At 33.7% G+C, this 15,887-nt stretch overlaps 1 protein-coding gene across 13 annotated transcripts in view; it reads right to left on the bottom strand.

The window, feature by feature from the left end:
• Nucleotides 1–297: 297 nt before the first annotated feature.
• Nucleotides 298–15,887, bottom strand: part of KDM6A (lysine demethylase 6A) — a 193,514-nt gene continuing 177,924 nt past the window's right edge. For 10 of the 13 annotated variants that reach the window (XM_016166653.2, XM_016166655.2, XM_016166660.2 and 7 more), the window contains 3 exons: nt 4,962–5,088; nt 2,679–2,849; nt 648–1,522 (listed from right to left, as the gene is read on the bottom strand). In XM_016166653.2, the coding sequence (XP_016022139.1) occupies nt 1,496–1,522; nt 2,679–2,849; nt 4,962–5,088 (325 nt within the window). In that variant the 3' untranslated portion in view covers nt 648–1,495. Of the gene's footprint in view, nt 1,523–2,678; nt 2,850–4,961; nt 5,089–15,887 lie in introns of all 13 variants that reach the window. The other 3 variants (XM_016166654.2, XM_016166661.2, XM_016166659.2) reach the window with 1 other exon arrangement.

The raw sequence follows: 15,887 nt of genomic DNA, 5'->3' as shown, positions 1-15,887 counted from the left end.
ATACTATTGTTAATTAGAAGTGACTTGTTAATGCTACTATAGCTTGCTATATTTTACTAAAGATATGGAATTTGCAGACTAGCCAATCTCCATCATGTCACGCAAGCAGGAAAGCGTGAAATTTCGTTGCCTATCATTAAAAAGTGTCTCTTAATTTATTTGCATTCTAAAATAGTCCTTCATCTGGATCTTTTGTCCATATAAAACGCTACTAAGTGATGTACAGGATTTGTCAAGCCCATATAACATTCCCTTTAAAATTTAAGTTCAATCACTATTTGTTCTCTATTATTATACTACATTTTGGCAGTAAATGTTTATTGGTCTGTCATTGCAGTAATTGCAACTTAACAATAAACCAGTCTGACATTTCAGGTCTTGAAGATACATACCATATATATTTCTTTAAAAATAATCATAATTTTGTAAGCAATACTTTACAGTAGACACCTCAAAATTCTACCATAGATGTGAAACTTTAAACGAGAAAATTTTAAGTTCTAAATCTTTATACATATATATCCAGATTTCTATATATGTTATATATACATACATAAGTATATATAAAATATATATAATCAGATTTGAAAAATGAACAAAAACTGGGCACTGTACATAAAGTCTTTTTAAAACTCAAACAATAGAAAACTCTTTAAACATTAAACAATTTTAATAAAAGTTTCTGTACAATGCTAAGCAGTTTTATTTACACATAGAAAATGTAATAGGAGTAGTGTTTGAAATTACAGAACTCCTTAAAATTTCAATGGCAGGTAAATCTGGAAAAAATAACAGCATTCCATTCACAAATATTTTCAAGCAATAAATATGTATTTATAAATAGTGTAAATTTACATCAAGATTAGAAACAAAAATCACAAATCTGAAGTTTATTCCTTAGTCTATGTGCAATCCATTATCTTTGTGACTTGGCTGTTAATTTTTTAAACATTTTATTTAGGAACCAAAAGTGTAATAACCGTCATGGTTTCAAAACAAGACAGAAAAACATAAAAGCAGTAAAAAAGTTCCTTACCTAACTTTTCACATTAAAAAAAAGTTGATCAAAGAAAGCCTTAAAATTGCTAACTACACCTTACAAAGAAATGACCAGTTAGGCTAGTATTTTTTTCCAAGGGAAATTCTGAAGGGGGAAAGGTAGATGAAAACCAATTCATCAGCCCAGAAATAGAGAAATATAAAAGAGGTTGTTTTCAAGTCAGTAGTCTGTATGATGTTGCCAGTTTTGTCAGATATATACAAAACATGGAAATTATTATTTTTTCTGAAGTACAGCTGATCAGCTTTATGAGAGTCCTGGAGTAAGAGCAGTGCTCTCCCCTGTCCAGCTGGTTGACACTCCGCACTTGGAAGGTTGCATAGACACAGTTTTCAGCCAGCAGCCTTACGAGATAGCTACAAAAAACAGTGGTGCAGAACTGGGGTTACTTCCTGAATAGCAGAAAAGGTCTCATTTAATGTCCACGGAACAATATCAAGATGAGGATGGTAATGGAGGAGCCTGAAAATAAAAGTATAGCATGTTACTTTGGTATACAAATTGTTAATAGTGTTCCCAAGCTCAAGGTTAAAAACAGTCTGCTAATGAAGGTGGAAGAAATAACAGTTCAAGAAAAAGTCAACCATCTGCTACACGATGTCAAAGTACAACCTCCCTTACTGCCTCCCACCTCACCAATTTTCCTAAAAATCTGAGACCATCGCCTTACTCAGTTTACTCACATTTTCCTGTACCTCTTTATCAAATGGTCAAAAGCTCAAGAATGTCAAAAATCAAGAATGTTATTAAGTTGACCATTTGTTTAGACTGCTTTTCAAAAAAAATGGGCTTGTGGGAAATAATTTAGCAAATCAATTATAATTAATTACATTAGTGATTGATTCCAGAACCTATTTCAACTAGATAATACATTTTATTTAACAAATTACTGATAACTTTCTTATTCTTCAAGCAATCATGAAGACCATTCAAGAGAAAATATCAGGAGCTAATTTTCAGTTTCTGATAACATATGTAAGATAAACATACTGGAGGAAATCAACAATTCATGAATTATGTCTGTATCTATTCATGAAGCTAGGTGATATGCTAGAGTAAAATGCTTCCTCCTAAGCATTTGCTGTTTAAAATTTTAAAAACTGTGTGCAATTTATAAGAATACCTGTATTTCATAGGAATGTATAACATATCAGGAAATTAAGCTCCATCGAATATTCCCAAGAGGTTAATACTTCTGGCAAGGACAAAATTTTAAATAAATACCACTAGCTCTAAAAGCCTAAGTATACTGAAAAGCACATTTACTGATTTATTTTGTGGACACTAATAACCTGTACACAAACATTTTATCAACTAAGATCAAATAACACAAAGAATATGATAGTGTTCATAAAATACACAATAATTTTAAAATGTAATTATGATACTATTTAGGCTGGTCTTACCCAGGAAGAAAAGTGAAAATGAAATATGACAACCTCAGAGGAATAAATACTTGGAAGTGGATTTGAGGGGGATATATGAATATTTCTTCATGCCATATCTAACAAGTCAAAGGAAATTTAAGTATTTCATTACCTCGTATTTATCAAGTGGCAGAACAAACTGCTGCTTCTCTATCAAGCTAACTACATACTCACATGTTAATTTCACTTACTAATGTAAATTGGTCATAGACTTGCATCAGGTCCTCCATCTTGTACTGTTCTAGCACCACAAAATTTTCCAGGTTTCTACTTGTTTTTCGTGCACAATCTTGGCAATGCACTATGTAGGTCTTTTGAGAAATGCTCTCATTGGTGACAAAAAGCAGATCAAAAACCTCAACCTATTTTATACAAGAGAAAAAGTATTCAATAGTGACAGTAGTATTTATTTATTATACTGCTTCAATATAATCAAAGAAGTCTACTTTACGTGGAATTGTGGATAGTGCTTTGGTTAAGAGTAGGCACCAAGACAAATATAGCTGTGTTTGATAATCTTTAATAGACCAGGTTTATTTTGCACCAAACCCAAAGACAAGGGTAGTAATGCATACCGAGGAGAACAACCACTGGCAAAAACCTAATTCAGAAGTTTAATAAAGGACAACCTTTTTTGTTTTAAATCCTAAATGTTAGTATACAATCAGAGGAAAGTAATCATTATTTTCCTTTCCTTCTCTATGATAGTACTCATAATAGGACACTGAGTATGGATATTTGTCTTCTCCTACAGACTGAGCGCCTCAAAGATGAAGACTAGACTGCTTTACATATCTTTTCACTTCCGTGGCATATCATAGTGCTTAGCACTTAGCCAAACCTCAAAATACTTGAGTGAATACGATCTGTTTTACAGATGAAGAAATTGACAGGTAAGTGACAGTAAGTGTATAGCTATAAGCCTCATGTTAAGGAATCTGAGTACAAACAAAAAGTATACTCAGGAGTGCAGTGTAGCATGATTTTAGAAAAAAATACCTGTATATTATACAGAAAGAATGATGATGAGTTGATAAAGTTCAGGCAGAATAAGGAATAACATTGCAGGATAGGAATCATTCTCAAATACGGGAAAGCTTATACATTCATCTTCCTGAGGTGTATAACATCTAATTAGACTCTGATCTCCCAATGACTTACTTTGGCCAGGTTATACAGCATTAAAATAGCCAATGGATTCAATCATTTCAAATAAAAGTCAATGTCAGAATTAAAAAATTTCAACGTTTAGAATGGTTCATTTAATGTCCCTGGCTTTAGCATATCCTTGAGTTTATTCACGAGTTCATGTCTTCTTTTAACAGTTATGTCAATCAAACTCTGAGTTCACTATGCTTTCCATTAGTATCAAGAGGCGATGACATGAACATCATAATCTGATCTATAAAATTTGTGAGCATTCTTCAACATATCCCTCACTTCTGCCATTTAAGGAGTTGTCTTGTGGATTTTACCTTCTAAATATTTTAGAATTCCTCTTCTTCTTTAATATTCCTATTGCCAAGTTCTGGTCCAGGCCTTAAGATAACGACTCTTAATTAAGAACACTGCAATGGCTTCCTACTTCCATCATCTCCAATCACTTCTCTCTTTGAAACATATAGTGAAGTTGGTTGCCTGCTCAAAACCTTTTGATGGCTTCAATGATTTCAAAATAAATATCAAATCTCTTAAAAGTCATTCAAGATGCTCTGCTTGATTTCTTCTATCTAGACTTTTAAGTATAATTTGCATAGTCTGTGTTCCAGCCATATCAGACTAATTACCCTTTTATGAATAGGCCATTCTATTTCCCATATTGTTCTTACAGCTCATAACATTCATTCTACTTCCAATTCTCATCATTTTTTTAGCCCTCTGAAGTCATACTTATCCTTAAAAATGGACTCAAATGTTAACATTTTTGTGAACTCTTATGCCAGGTCTAGAAAGGAAAATTAGGTCATCTCCCTCCCCTCCACCATCCACTGTCATCATAACAGTAAGACCAACTTTGCATTTATAAATCTCATGTATATTATCATTAGTTTATAATTTGTCTTCTGAATAGATTGACCAATGTATTGTGAATTGCACCAGAGAGGATCCAACATTGATCTGCCTGGAGCTATACTGAACTACATCTAGTTTATTGGCATCTGCCTGCTTCTGGACTGTTCCCAGTTTAAAATGCCAAGACTAAACTTATTGATAATTATTATTTGTTAAATATCTACCAGATAAATGACTGTAGTAGTTACTTTTAGAGTTATGTCATAGTTACTAAAATAGTGTATCATTAGATTAAATTTTAATATCTAAGAAACAAGAAAACAAGATTGAACACAATGTAAATTTCAGTAAAATGCATTATGTAAAAGTATAAATACATTTAAAAAAATAACTAAAGAGAAGCCAAAAGTGGAGAGGTAAGAGGCTTTATAAAACAATGGTAGATAAGAACAGTTACTTACTTCACAAATGCTACAGTAATGCGCTGGTTCTTCTTTTGTCCTCCCATGCCATATAATCTCTTTCCCTGCAGCTATAAGAGCTTCCCTCAATGTCTGACATTGCTTCAGAGTTCTTAGAAGACAATACCTATTTGGGGGGAAAAATTACTTGTGACCAGCAACTGAATATTGAATATTTTCATTATTTTTTGACTCTTGAATATTTTTAGCATAAAAGATATATATAGCATTAGAAATAATGCCAAGAGATTCAGTTCTAATATCTGTGACTTCATTTTCTTTTGTCAATTTCTCAGATATTCTCAGATTTAAAAAATAAGGTTAATGCTCAGCAGGTCTGATAATGATAATATTAGATCATTTAAAGTTGAGAACAATTTTTACCTAAATATAAAAATATAATGATCCATTATACAAAACCTGATTCCTTGCTTAAATATAAACCGTTAATTTTGGCTCTTAATCTGGGCAAGTGAATTAACCTCTTTAGGAGTCAATGTCCTCATCCGTAAAATAACAGGTCTAAATTCCAGATCTCAACTGCTATGATTCTAGGAAGGCAGAAAGCCACATTATTTCTATCAATACTAGCTAGACACTCATAAACAGCATCATCTATACAGCTGCTTTTGAAACTTTTGAGTCTATTAGTAGAAAATCATTTATGGATTTAGTCACTACACAATACCAAACTGGTTTCACGACAGCGTCAAAGAAGGAAAAAAGACATTTAATTCCAGTACATTAATTTGAAGATAATATAGTGGAATCTTTCACTTATATTAACATAATGGATAACTTCTTAAAATCTATATATTTTCTAAACTCAAACTTATGATGCTAACAATATAGTAAATTCTCACAATTTGTGATTTTCCTATAGTTTGCTGTCATTACTTGGAACTGTCTGCTAAATTCTTTCACTCTCCTGTGAATCATAGTGGCTCAGGTTCTCCATTTCAACAAAGAGGTTGGACTAGATGATCTCTTAAGCCACTTTTTGCTTTAAAATTCGAAGACAATGGAAAATATCCTAAAGAAAAGGAAATGGGTTTAGCAACTGAGTGTTGTTTGAAAGCAAAGGTCTTGTCTGTTTTATTCATGCTGTCTATACTCACTGCCTACGACAGTGCCTGGCATATAGTAGGTGCTCAATAAATATCTGATTATTGAAAAACTAAAATTTAAGGTATAATAATAGCACATTTAATTTCTTTAAATTTATATTTACTTGCTATTTTATAAGTTATTAAGTTAAAGTTTGTTACCTATCAGAATCCATGTAAATTAAGGCAGGGTAAAGAAGCTGACTAAAAATATATGAAAAATTTGTTAACTTACCTAAGAAACATAAAACGATATCAACTTCATAGTTGTAAGGCAAATGCACTAAGTATCATACTCAAAGAATTTCTCAGTTTGGCTTTGGCAAGTCTTGTGCATTTAACTTATTTAGAAATAATGCTTTAGACTATGGCTGTAAGTCAAAGCTAAGAAAGCAATCCTCATCCCCCACTCCCGTGTGTTTGTGAGCACACATGTGTTTGTGAAGGTGTGCCAGGTGAGATAGCAGTAAAAATTTAGAGCATGGCAAAAAGAAAGAGACTATAATTGAGACTTATGCTATTGACCTTTGAACAGTACCTGGTCCTCCCACTTTTCCCTTCCCATGTCCCATACAATTCACCTCTGAAGGCATTGATCTTACTGAACAAGTTTTCCAAACAGGCTTCATAATAAGGTCCCTTTCATAGGAAAATAATGCCTATAACTCTGAAGATACCTCTGCAAGATTGGCAGATTCCACTATGCTCCCATGTGGGAAAACAAAAAAACAAACTAACTAATGAAACAATACAATAAAAATAAATAAATAATAAGGACCAGACAAGAGGGAGGCATGCTACTCGGTACTTCACACATATTATGCCACTTAGGCCTCTTAATAACCTGTGCAGGAGGCACTATTATTTCCATCTTACAAATGAAACCAGTGTTCAGAGAGGCTAAATTTGTCTGATGTCATAAAGCTATTTTTTAAGTAGTTGGGTTAGGGTTTTGTAAAAGCAGAAAATCTCAAACTTTTCCTCGCTATCTTCATATTACACTCTCTTCCACATCTTACCCATTCCCTGTTGTCTTTTGAAGATTAGATTCAGTCAGCAGTTTTTCCCTCCCTCCCTTCAAACACAGAAACTTGGTTTTATGGATTATTCTACTCTTTTACTCAGTGAATGAACTTTCACCTCCAATGCTACTGACTACATTGGCAGTTTATAATTTATGATTTGCTAGTTTCATCCAGAATAAAACAATATACTACTTTCCTGCAAATAATAAAGGGTTAGAGCTAGTGTTGCTAGTAAATACTAAGCCATGAGTATTCTGTGTCTGAAATCATGGCTCCAGAATTTTTATTCAATGTGGTACTGGATACTGGAATCTTAGAAAACTAACAGCTCTATTAATATAATCTGACATGAATAACCAAATTGTGGTTTCTTCCTTGTTTTTAACATTAAAATTGTTTCTTCCCATTTTCAAAAGGTAGCAATTGGAATAGAAGGAGAATTGAGAGAGACAGTCTGTCCTGGAGTACACAGAATGAACAGGTCCTAAAGAAAGGATCTCATTTAATTGAAGGGTAGGGAAAAATAAATAGAAAATAAAGTGATTTAGAGGAAGGATCCTAGGGAAGACACAGAGATAATATTCAAGATGTGACTTAACAGTAATCCGTTCTGTTTTGATTAATCCCAGATTTGATTTTATATGAAGATAACATTTGAGTATTCTGAAGAGCTAACAAATAAGTCAAACAAAATAGGGGTTGTCATTTCCTCTTCATTTTAGTTTTGCTAAGTTTTAATAATTTTACCTTACAACAATTAAGAATACAATTTATTAAAAACAACATAATAAATCACTAGCAAAAAGTGTAAAAATATAGAAGATATACTGTTTTTAATAAATGAATTTTAGGAACAGGGTCAGAAATGACTTCAGGAGATAGAGAAGCAGATAATTCTTTGACTTTTAAGGATCATGTGGTTTTAGCAACCAAACCCTGTTTTTAGCTGTTTGGGTGAAAAGACTACCACAAAAAGGCTGGGAATATTAAAGACAGCTCTAGCTTAGAATAAAACCAAGCAAAGGCTGACTGAGGGCTTAGTGTATTTGAGGTTACACAGCAGAATCTAACCTGCCCAAAAACTAATCTGCAAAAATGAATCCTAAAGAAAGAATTTTAGATAATGACTTCATGTATGGGACAGAAATGAAAATATTCTTGAATTATCAGAATAAGAAAACTGAAGACAATGATGACAAATGAGCATAAATCAATACACTAGGCAAAGATAAACAGGCATAGTATGCCATGGATACTAAAGAGAGGGAGAACTCATCTTCAGGTGAGGGGAGGCAGGAAAAACAGAAATCTACATAAAAAAGTTGTCAATTTACATGTGAGCAGAAAGGAGAAGTGAGAGGAAGACACCTTCCAGGCAGAAGGAATGTTATAAGTAAAGGTAGTATGGGGGTTACTTAGGAAACAAACAACTATTCTTACAAGATAAAATATTAGAAAGATTCAATCTTGGTATGAGGTTTCTGGGGCAAGAGTATAAAGGAATGAAGCCATAGTAATATTATATTATGTTGAAGTTAAGACAACACTGGGGATTACTCTAACATTCTGGGAAAAACTTGACTAAACTTCCAAAGTTTCCAAACATGAGTGTGGAGACAGATGAAGCATGGGTTAACTTTTAAAGCCTTATAGTAAAAATCCCAGCCATTAGGTAGTAGATGGTGTATAAATTAAAGTATACCAAGAGGTGCCTTGCCTTGTATAACCCCTCTTACTGAGAGAGACATGCAGGGAGAGTAAGCCAATACATGAGCCCTCTAACACACTTGCCTTGCCACCTGTTACTCCAGAATCGCATTCCCTAGGACAACAGTTGAATGTCTAAATGTATGACATTTAACAGTTTCATTTAAATCAACCCCATGGCTGAAAATCAAGGTCTCAGTCAATGACAAAATGAATATCTTAAGAATTTTAAACTCTCTGATGGAAAAAAACACGCATGAAAGCAAATTTATGTTAACCATGAGAAAGCAGAGTTTTAGAATTTTTACATTTTGTTTGCTCAGTGTTGTCACCAATAATTGAATATTTAACCAAAGAGTGTATTAGGAGTCTCCCTAGGACAACAGCATTAGGATTTATGCTAACTATGGACTGTTCTTCATAACTATACCCTCTTATTCAATTATTAGGCCAACTGGCTATGACCAGAACTGTAGACCACCACCTCATTTATCCATTTAAAAATGAGAATCAGGGAGAAAAGGAAATTAATATTTAAGTTTGCTTTAAATTATATTCAACACCTCTGTGCTTGTGATAAAGTGTATAGTATGTATACAGGATAACAAACTATAATACGCGTGAAAAAAAAAAAAAGGAAAACAAAAATATTGTTAGTTCTGAAAAAGATCTAGTCTATAAGTGTCTGAACTTGCCTGATCACAGGATTCATCCAGGACATTGTGAAAGAGATTCCCAGGGTTCTTCTCGTAGAGCTTTAAATTTACTTGTAGGAAATAAAGCCTAGAAATCTATTTTAATCAGACTCTTGAGTGATTCTTATGATCAGACAAGTAAACACTAGTGCAAACCTACTTCATAAATGACAAAGTTGAAAACAATGTCTAATATTTTTCATTAGAAAGATACAATTATGAGCCTCATTTTTCAGAAAAAGAAATAGAGACTAATAAGGTTTAGAGATTTGCCCAGTCAATAGACAGAGAAACTAAGAAGTGAAGGCAGAATGGACTCCAAATAACTATATAATACTGCTGTGCCTGTACGATTTTACTGGAATATTAAATAGCACAGACTCTAAGAGTTAGAAAAATTAAAAAGGCAAATAATAGAAACACAGCAATCATAGTCAAAGAGCACAGAGTACACAAAGTATTAATATTGTGTATATAAGATGATACTTTTAAAAACTGAAATATAAAAACTATAAGATGGCCGAAAGAAAGACAAAATGGTATGACAAAAAATTAAGTTTGTGGGGACTTGGTACTGTTGAAATTTTAGAAAATTAATTGTCTACTCCTCAGCATACTACTATCTGATATGCTCCTCCTAAATCTAAGACTTCCTAATGAATTTTTCTGAGAAAAAAACAGGCTCTCTGGCATACTGTATTTGACATTTTAAAAATGAACTGAACTACTTATTATCATGGTGCTTTAAGTGGAACTAACAAAGTAGCTATGAAGAAATTGGAATTTCCAATATATCAGAAACATACTATCAAATTAATGTGCTAATAGTCCAAAAGGATTATAACAATTTATACCATGTTTATTGGAGTTGGCCTTATCTACTCTTGAGATTAAACCATACAACTGCATCTAAAAGATCTCTTTATTCTGAAAGCCTGTTATCTACAGGGAAATCTAATCAGTACTAATAGTATCCAGAACTCACTTGCTGTATTATGATTTGATTTCTTTCAAGGGTCCTATTAAAAGGACTACTTCAATGCTAAAACATAATGAATGTATAAGTCTTAGGAAAATGAAGTAAAAAACAGCCTTGGCACTATACAGGGAGAAAATATAGGCCAAAGCAATCTACCTCAAATATCTGAAAATTGGAATAATGAATTTGCAAAGAATGAGGGTTTCTCTTAGCGCTCAATCACCTAGCTTAAAATTAAAATCAAAGGATAAACACTGCATACTATGATGCAGACGGATAAAAAGTAACAATAATCTCCCCATCCTTAATTTGAAGTTTTAAAATGACTATTTGGTAAAACTTCATTCACTCGGGAAATATCTATGACATAATTTATACTGGAATGGGACAGGGGTTTGCCAAAGGTAAACATCATTATTTCTTTTGAAAAATGTATAACCCAAATCAAACTATGAGAAAACAAATCTAGAATATGGAACTCCGTATAACACAAAAGTATGCCTTCTTTGAAAAAAACATAATAAATCATGAAAAAGACCCTCATAGGTTTAAGAAAGACCGAAAATACAATACTACATACTGAAATCAATATGAACCTTTATTCAATCTGGATTAGGTGTGGTGGGGTACGGAGTAAGAGCTAAAAAAAAGACATTTTGGGATAGTTGGGGGAAATTTAAATGTAGACTGTGTATTAGATGATTACTGTTAAATTTCACATTTCTAATGTATAGTATATGGTACTGTGGTCATATGATAATATCCTTATTCTTAAGAGATGCACACTGAAGTATCTGGGATGACATGTCGTGTTTCATATGACTAAGCCAAAAAAAAATGTGTGCACATGTCCGTGTATATAGAGGTGGTTAAGTATGGCAAAAACTTTATCTGATGATTCCAGATAAGGTTATATAGGTATTCATTGACTATTCTTTCAACTTTTGTGGATTCAAAAAATTTCAAAATAAAATGTTGGAGGAAAAATTATAAACAAGTTTGAGGGGGGGATGTAGCAATGTGTTATATGCAAATTTTAAATATTTTAAAGGAGAATAAGATATAACATGGAAAAACTGTCACAGTTCAATGAATTAAAATAAAGGAAGAGATTAGTAGCTTTATACTTATAGTCGTCCTTGATTCATTTCTTTGTGTGGGCACTGCTCTTCTTTAAAAATAGCTAGTGGTTCAGAAAACTCAACAGCTAACCCAGTAGGGCTTAACTCCGAGAGACACTTAAAAGTTTGGTCTAAAGAAGGAGAAACTATATGCTTGCAACATATGGGGTATGTGTAAGTTTCTGTTCATTTAAACAGTTAAAGGAAATCAAGAGAGAAATTATGCACTGAGTTTCCACTAAAATTTTCCTAAGGAGTTAGGCTCTGAACTTTTCAAGTCAAGTTCACTGCATTATGAAAGAAGTAATCAAGATAAGAATATTCTTTGACTCATGCTAATGTAGGAGGTATCTGGGAGAATGTTAAGTACAGTATGAAGATTAGTGCATTTTAGTAAAATAGCTACGATGTAAAAATTGAAAGAGATTTACTAAACGACTTAAAGGACATTATGGAATTGCGGGGGTCTAAAAGACCTGAACTTGAAAGTGCAAAGGGAAAAAAAGTTGTGTTTACTTGTTTAACTACAGGTAATTCATTCTCAAAATGATAAAAAGGGATGAAAGCAGGCGACAACAGGAGATAACTTCATTTCCCATTATTAAATCACTTAGTATAAATACAGGTTCATAATCTGTTTTAATCTCACAAAATTTTTCATAAATTCATTTGGTGTTGAAACTTGACCTGGGACTTTTTATAGTTTTCACTTAGCTCATCAGGGTGACTGTTTCACTGCAGAAACATTAATGTGTTTGACTCCAGGGTACTGCCATAGACCCTGCTGGGAATGTAATATATATGTATATATTATGAACGCACTGTATTACCTCACTTAAATCCAAAGAATTCTGAATACCAAAACACATTTGACCTAAGGGGTTTAGAATAAGGGACTGTGGAATTGTAGAACTACTTTTGTGAAGCCTTCCTGAATGCTCTCCTCTCTCAGAAGTGCCTTCCTTTGTGCTCACTTGTTTTTATTTTAATACCAATTTTTCCATCATCAGAGCAAAGATCATGTATTTTAATGTTTTGACGATTTCCTCATTTATTTTAAGTGCCAAAGAAGTGACTAGATCCTTTGTCACCTAGCACAATACCTGAGTACCAACTCAGTTCATAATAAATATTAAATAAATATGAAAGAATGAAAAGAACTAGGTAGAAGTGAGTCAGTGAGTGGATGAGAAGGCACAAGGTAAATTCTGCTTACATTCTTTTCGATTGGGTAGATTTATCACTTAACTCTGAAGATCTAAAAATCACACATAATAGATTTATAATATTTAAGAACTAAAAATAATTCAGGGAGAAGGTTAAGAAGACTATCTTTGTACATTTTCTCCATTCCACTTCTTACATCTAGCTGATATTAAAAAAAAAAATAGCCTATAATTCATATGCTCAATGTATGCTGAATTAATGCTTTACTAAAAAATAATTCAGATGAGAAGAAAGAAAGAAGGTACAATACTAAAGGCAGTTTAAAATACCAAATAGAGTGGTAAAAGTAAACAGAAAATTAAAGCACACATCTAAAGGCAGCATTGGGAGAAATGGCTGCAAGATAGGTGGGCCTCGGATTTGAGGTACAAATGGGAATTTTAAAGAAAGTTTACATTTGTGCCTTAATATGTTTAGAATAGCTGGCTGCTGGTGACTTCGGCAAGAAAAATGACATGTGCATATTGAAGACAGAAAGCCACACTGCTATGGATGTTGGAGTGAACAGGAGATAAAGAAAATGACTTAACACAGAGGGAAGGAATAGCCAAGGAGAACCATTTCTTTGAATTGGTACAAGCCAGAACAAACCAATTCCATTTCCCTTGCTGGCAGGATACAAGATTTGAGGACCAAAGCAAAAATGTGGATGGATACAATTTTACAGCAAACTCAAGCTTGTGAGAAAAGACTCCTTTCTCTATTTCTGTAACAGTATATTCTCCATGCTCTTTTGACCTTTACCTAATTCACTTACTAGACAGACATTCCTGCAAGTTCTGTCTCCAACTTCTCTCCTGCTCTTCCTCTCAAAGCAATCACAAACCACTAGGCAGAAGACTCCCTAGTCAGTCAGCTCTGACCTTCATTGTTCTCTAGAGTTCTGTATTTCCTACAGCCTCAGCTAAACAGCTCTATCCAACAATTTTACTGGCTCTTCAAACTTACCACTGCCCCCAAATGAAGTCCTGTGGTACAGATACATAAAAATGGCTTTTACATAAGACAGGTATGGGCTCTAACCAAGTGGGTGAACTTGGGATGCTGAGAGGTATAAATAAGATACAGTCTGGGAAGCACTTTGCTCAGTGCTTTGGCTAAGTACCAAGTTCAATTTATTAACTAGCATTATTACTAAATCACCTATAACCCAAACTTGAAAACCCAAAGTTATCTTTGATTTGCTCTTCTCTCTTATTATCATCCATAAGCTTATTCTACTTATCTAACTGCTAGAAACTAGATCTTTATGAAACCCAAATTAGATCATATTAGTTAAAAACTCTCCAGTACACCAAAACTCTCCAACAGAATAGCCTTAAGTATGGCATGCAATGCACCATCTGACACTAAGAACTTCTGCAACTATATCCCATCCTACTATTCATCACACACATTGTGCCCAAGCCAGAAGGTACCATCCATGTTGTCAACATACATATAGCAGAGTTGTGTCATACATACATTTAAACTCATGCAAATATACAATATGAGAAGGTAGGAAGGTGGGCAAAGGAAGTAGGTGGTAGGAAGAGAATGAGAGCAGAAGGAAGAGAAGATGAATAGAGTGAATATGCATTTGCTGTTACTACTCTAGGCGGTTAGAATTCCTCTGAACCCCTCAAAGTGTAAAAAGCTTACCATGCTGAGATGATTTTAGCAGTTAGTACAACAGGGCTTCTTCACATAAGCCAACTAGTTTTCCTGGTGCTCAACTGAAGAAAAGGAACTTATTCCCTTACTGGAGGAAAATGGGACTATGTTGGACTGAAGGAGACATGGTATGTTACATATACTCTCACTTTATGGATAAACTGAGAAATCTTTCTGATGATGCAAGAGTTTGGTCGTAAGCTGGCTCTAAGTGCTATTCTTCTCTCCTCAACCTACCTCCACGTCTTCATATTTTATACCACATATCTGCCTCCCAGAATACACAGACATTTCTTGACTCCCTGAATCTGGAAATACACCAGTAGATCTGTCATTTGTTATTTCTTTCAATCTATTCATTGATATGCATGAACCTGTGCTTCAAGACAGTACCTATATACTAGGTACGTATACACCACACACACCTCTTTTCGGTGCCTAGCTCAGAGCCTTATATCTAATCAGTAAATATTCATTAAGTGAAAGAAAGCACAAATGAAAGAAAGGAAGCATTGTTGGCTGGCAAAAAATACATTTTCAGCAATAGGTGAATGGCTGTATTTTAAAAAGGAAATTTATAGTATATGGTTTCATAGTGTAGCAGTTAGCATGTCTGCTTTACATGCAGGAGGCCCTGGGTTCGCACCCCAGTGGAGCCATGGTCCATGGTCTATGGCCATGCCACCTTGAACAAGACCGATGTCTGATCTTAGGAGCTTATCTAGGGTTGGGCCTGGTTAGTACTTGGACAGGAGACCACCTAGGAAGACCTGGTGCTGTAGGCATAAATAATAATAAATAATAAACAAATAATAATAAAAAAGAAAAGTTTAAAACAAATAAAAAGTTAATAAAGCAAGGCCCAGGGGTCTGGATTTATGATTAATATTTTCAGTCAGTGTGATGACAAGAGTTTGCTAATTGCATCTCAATGCAACTCAAGCTGGGAGCAAAAGTGTTACTATAATAAGGAATACAATCAAGATTCAAATGATTGGACATTTTGTAATGCAGGGTAAGAACGGAATAAGGTAAGTATGTAAGTACATTTAGGTTAAAAAATATATATGGAGGGTATGAGGTTAAAAAATATATATGGAAGGTATGAAAAGACCCAAACTGTGTGTATCCAATTTCAAAATAAGACAACTTTATAACAAAGATGAAGCAAATGTCAATGCTCAATATTTCGAATATGAAGAGGGATAATGATAAATTAGAAGGATGGAGGGAACAGATGGAAAAGATGACTAAGAGATTTTTAAATTAATGAAGACCAGGTAGGAAGAAAAGACTATATGACAGTGACATTTTCCCTCTTACCCACCACCCAACCTATAAACAAGTCTTGTGTGGCTCCACTACAGTCTTTAGTTTGATCCCTCTCTTCAACTCTATAGGTAAATGTCCAAG

This window comes from Rousettus aegyptiacus, unplaced genomic scaffold (genome assembly GCF_014176215.1).
Source record: "Rousettus aegyptiacus isolate mRouAeg1 unplaced genomic scaffold, mRouAeg1.p scaffold_m13_p_9, whole genome shotgun sequence".
NCBI classification, from domain to species: Eukaryota; Metazoa; Chordata; class Mammalia; order Chiroptera; family Pteropodidae; genus Rousettus; species Rousettus aegyptiacus.
Note: the sequence above shows the minus strand (reverse complement) of the source record. Positions and strands in the feature narration are given on the sequence as shown.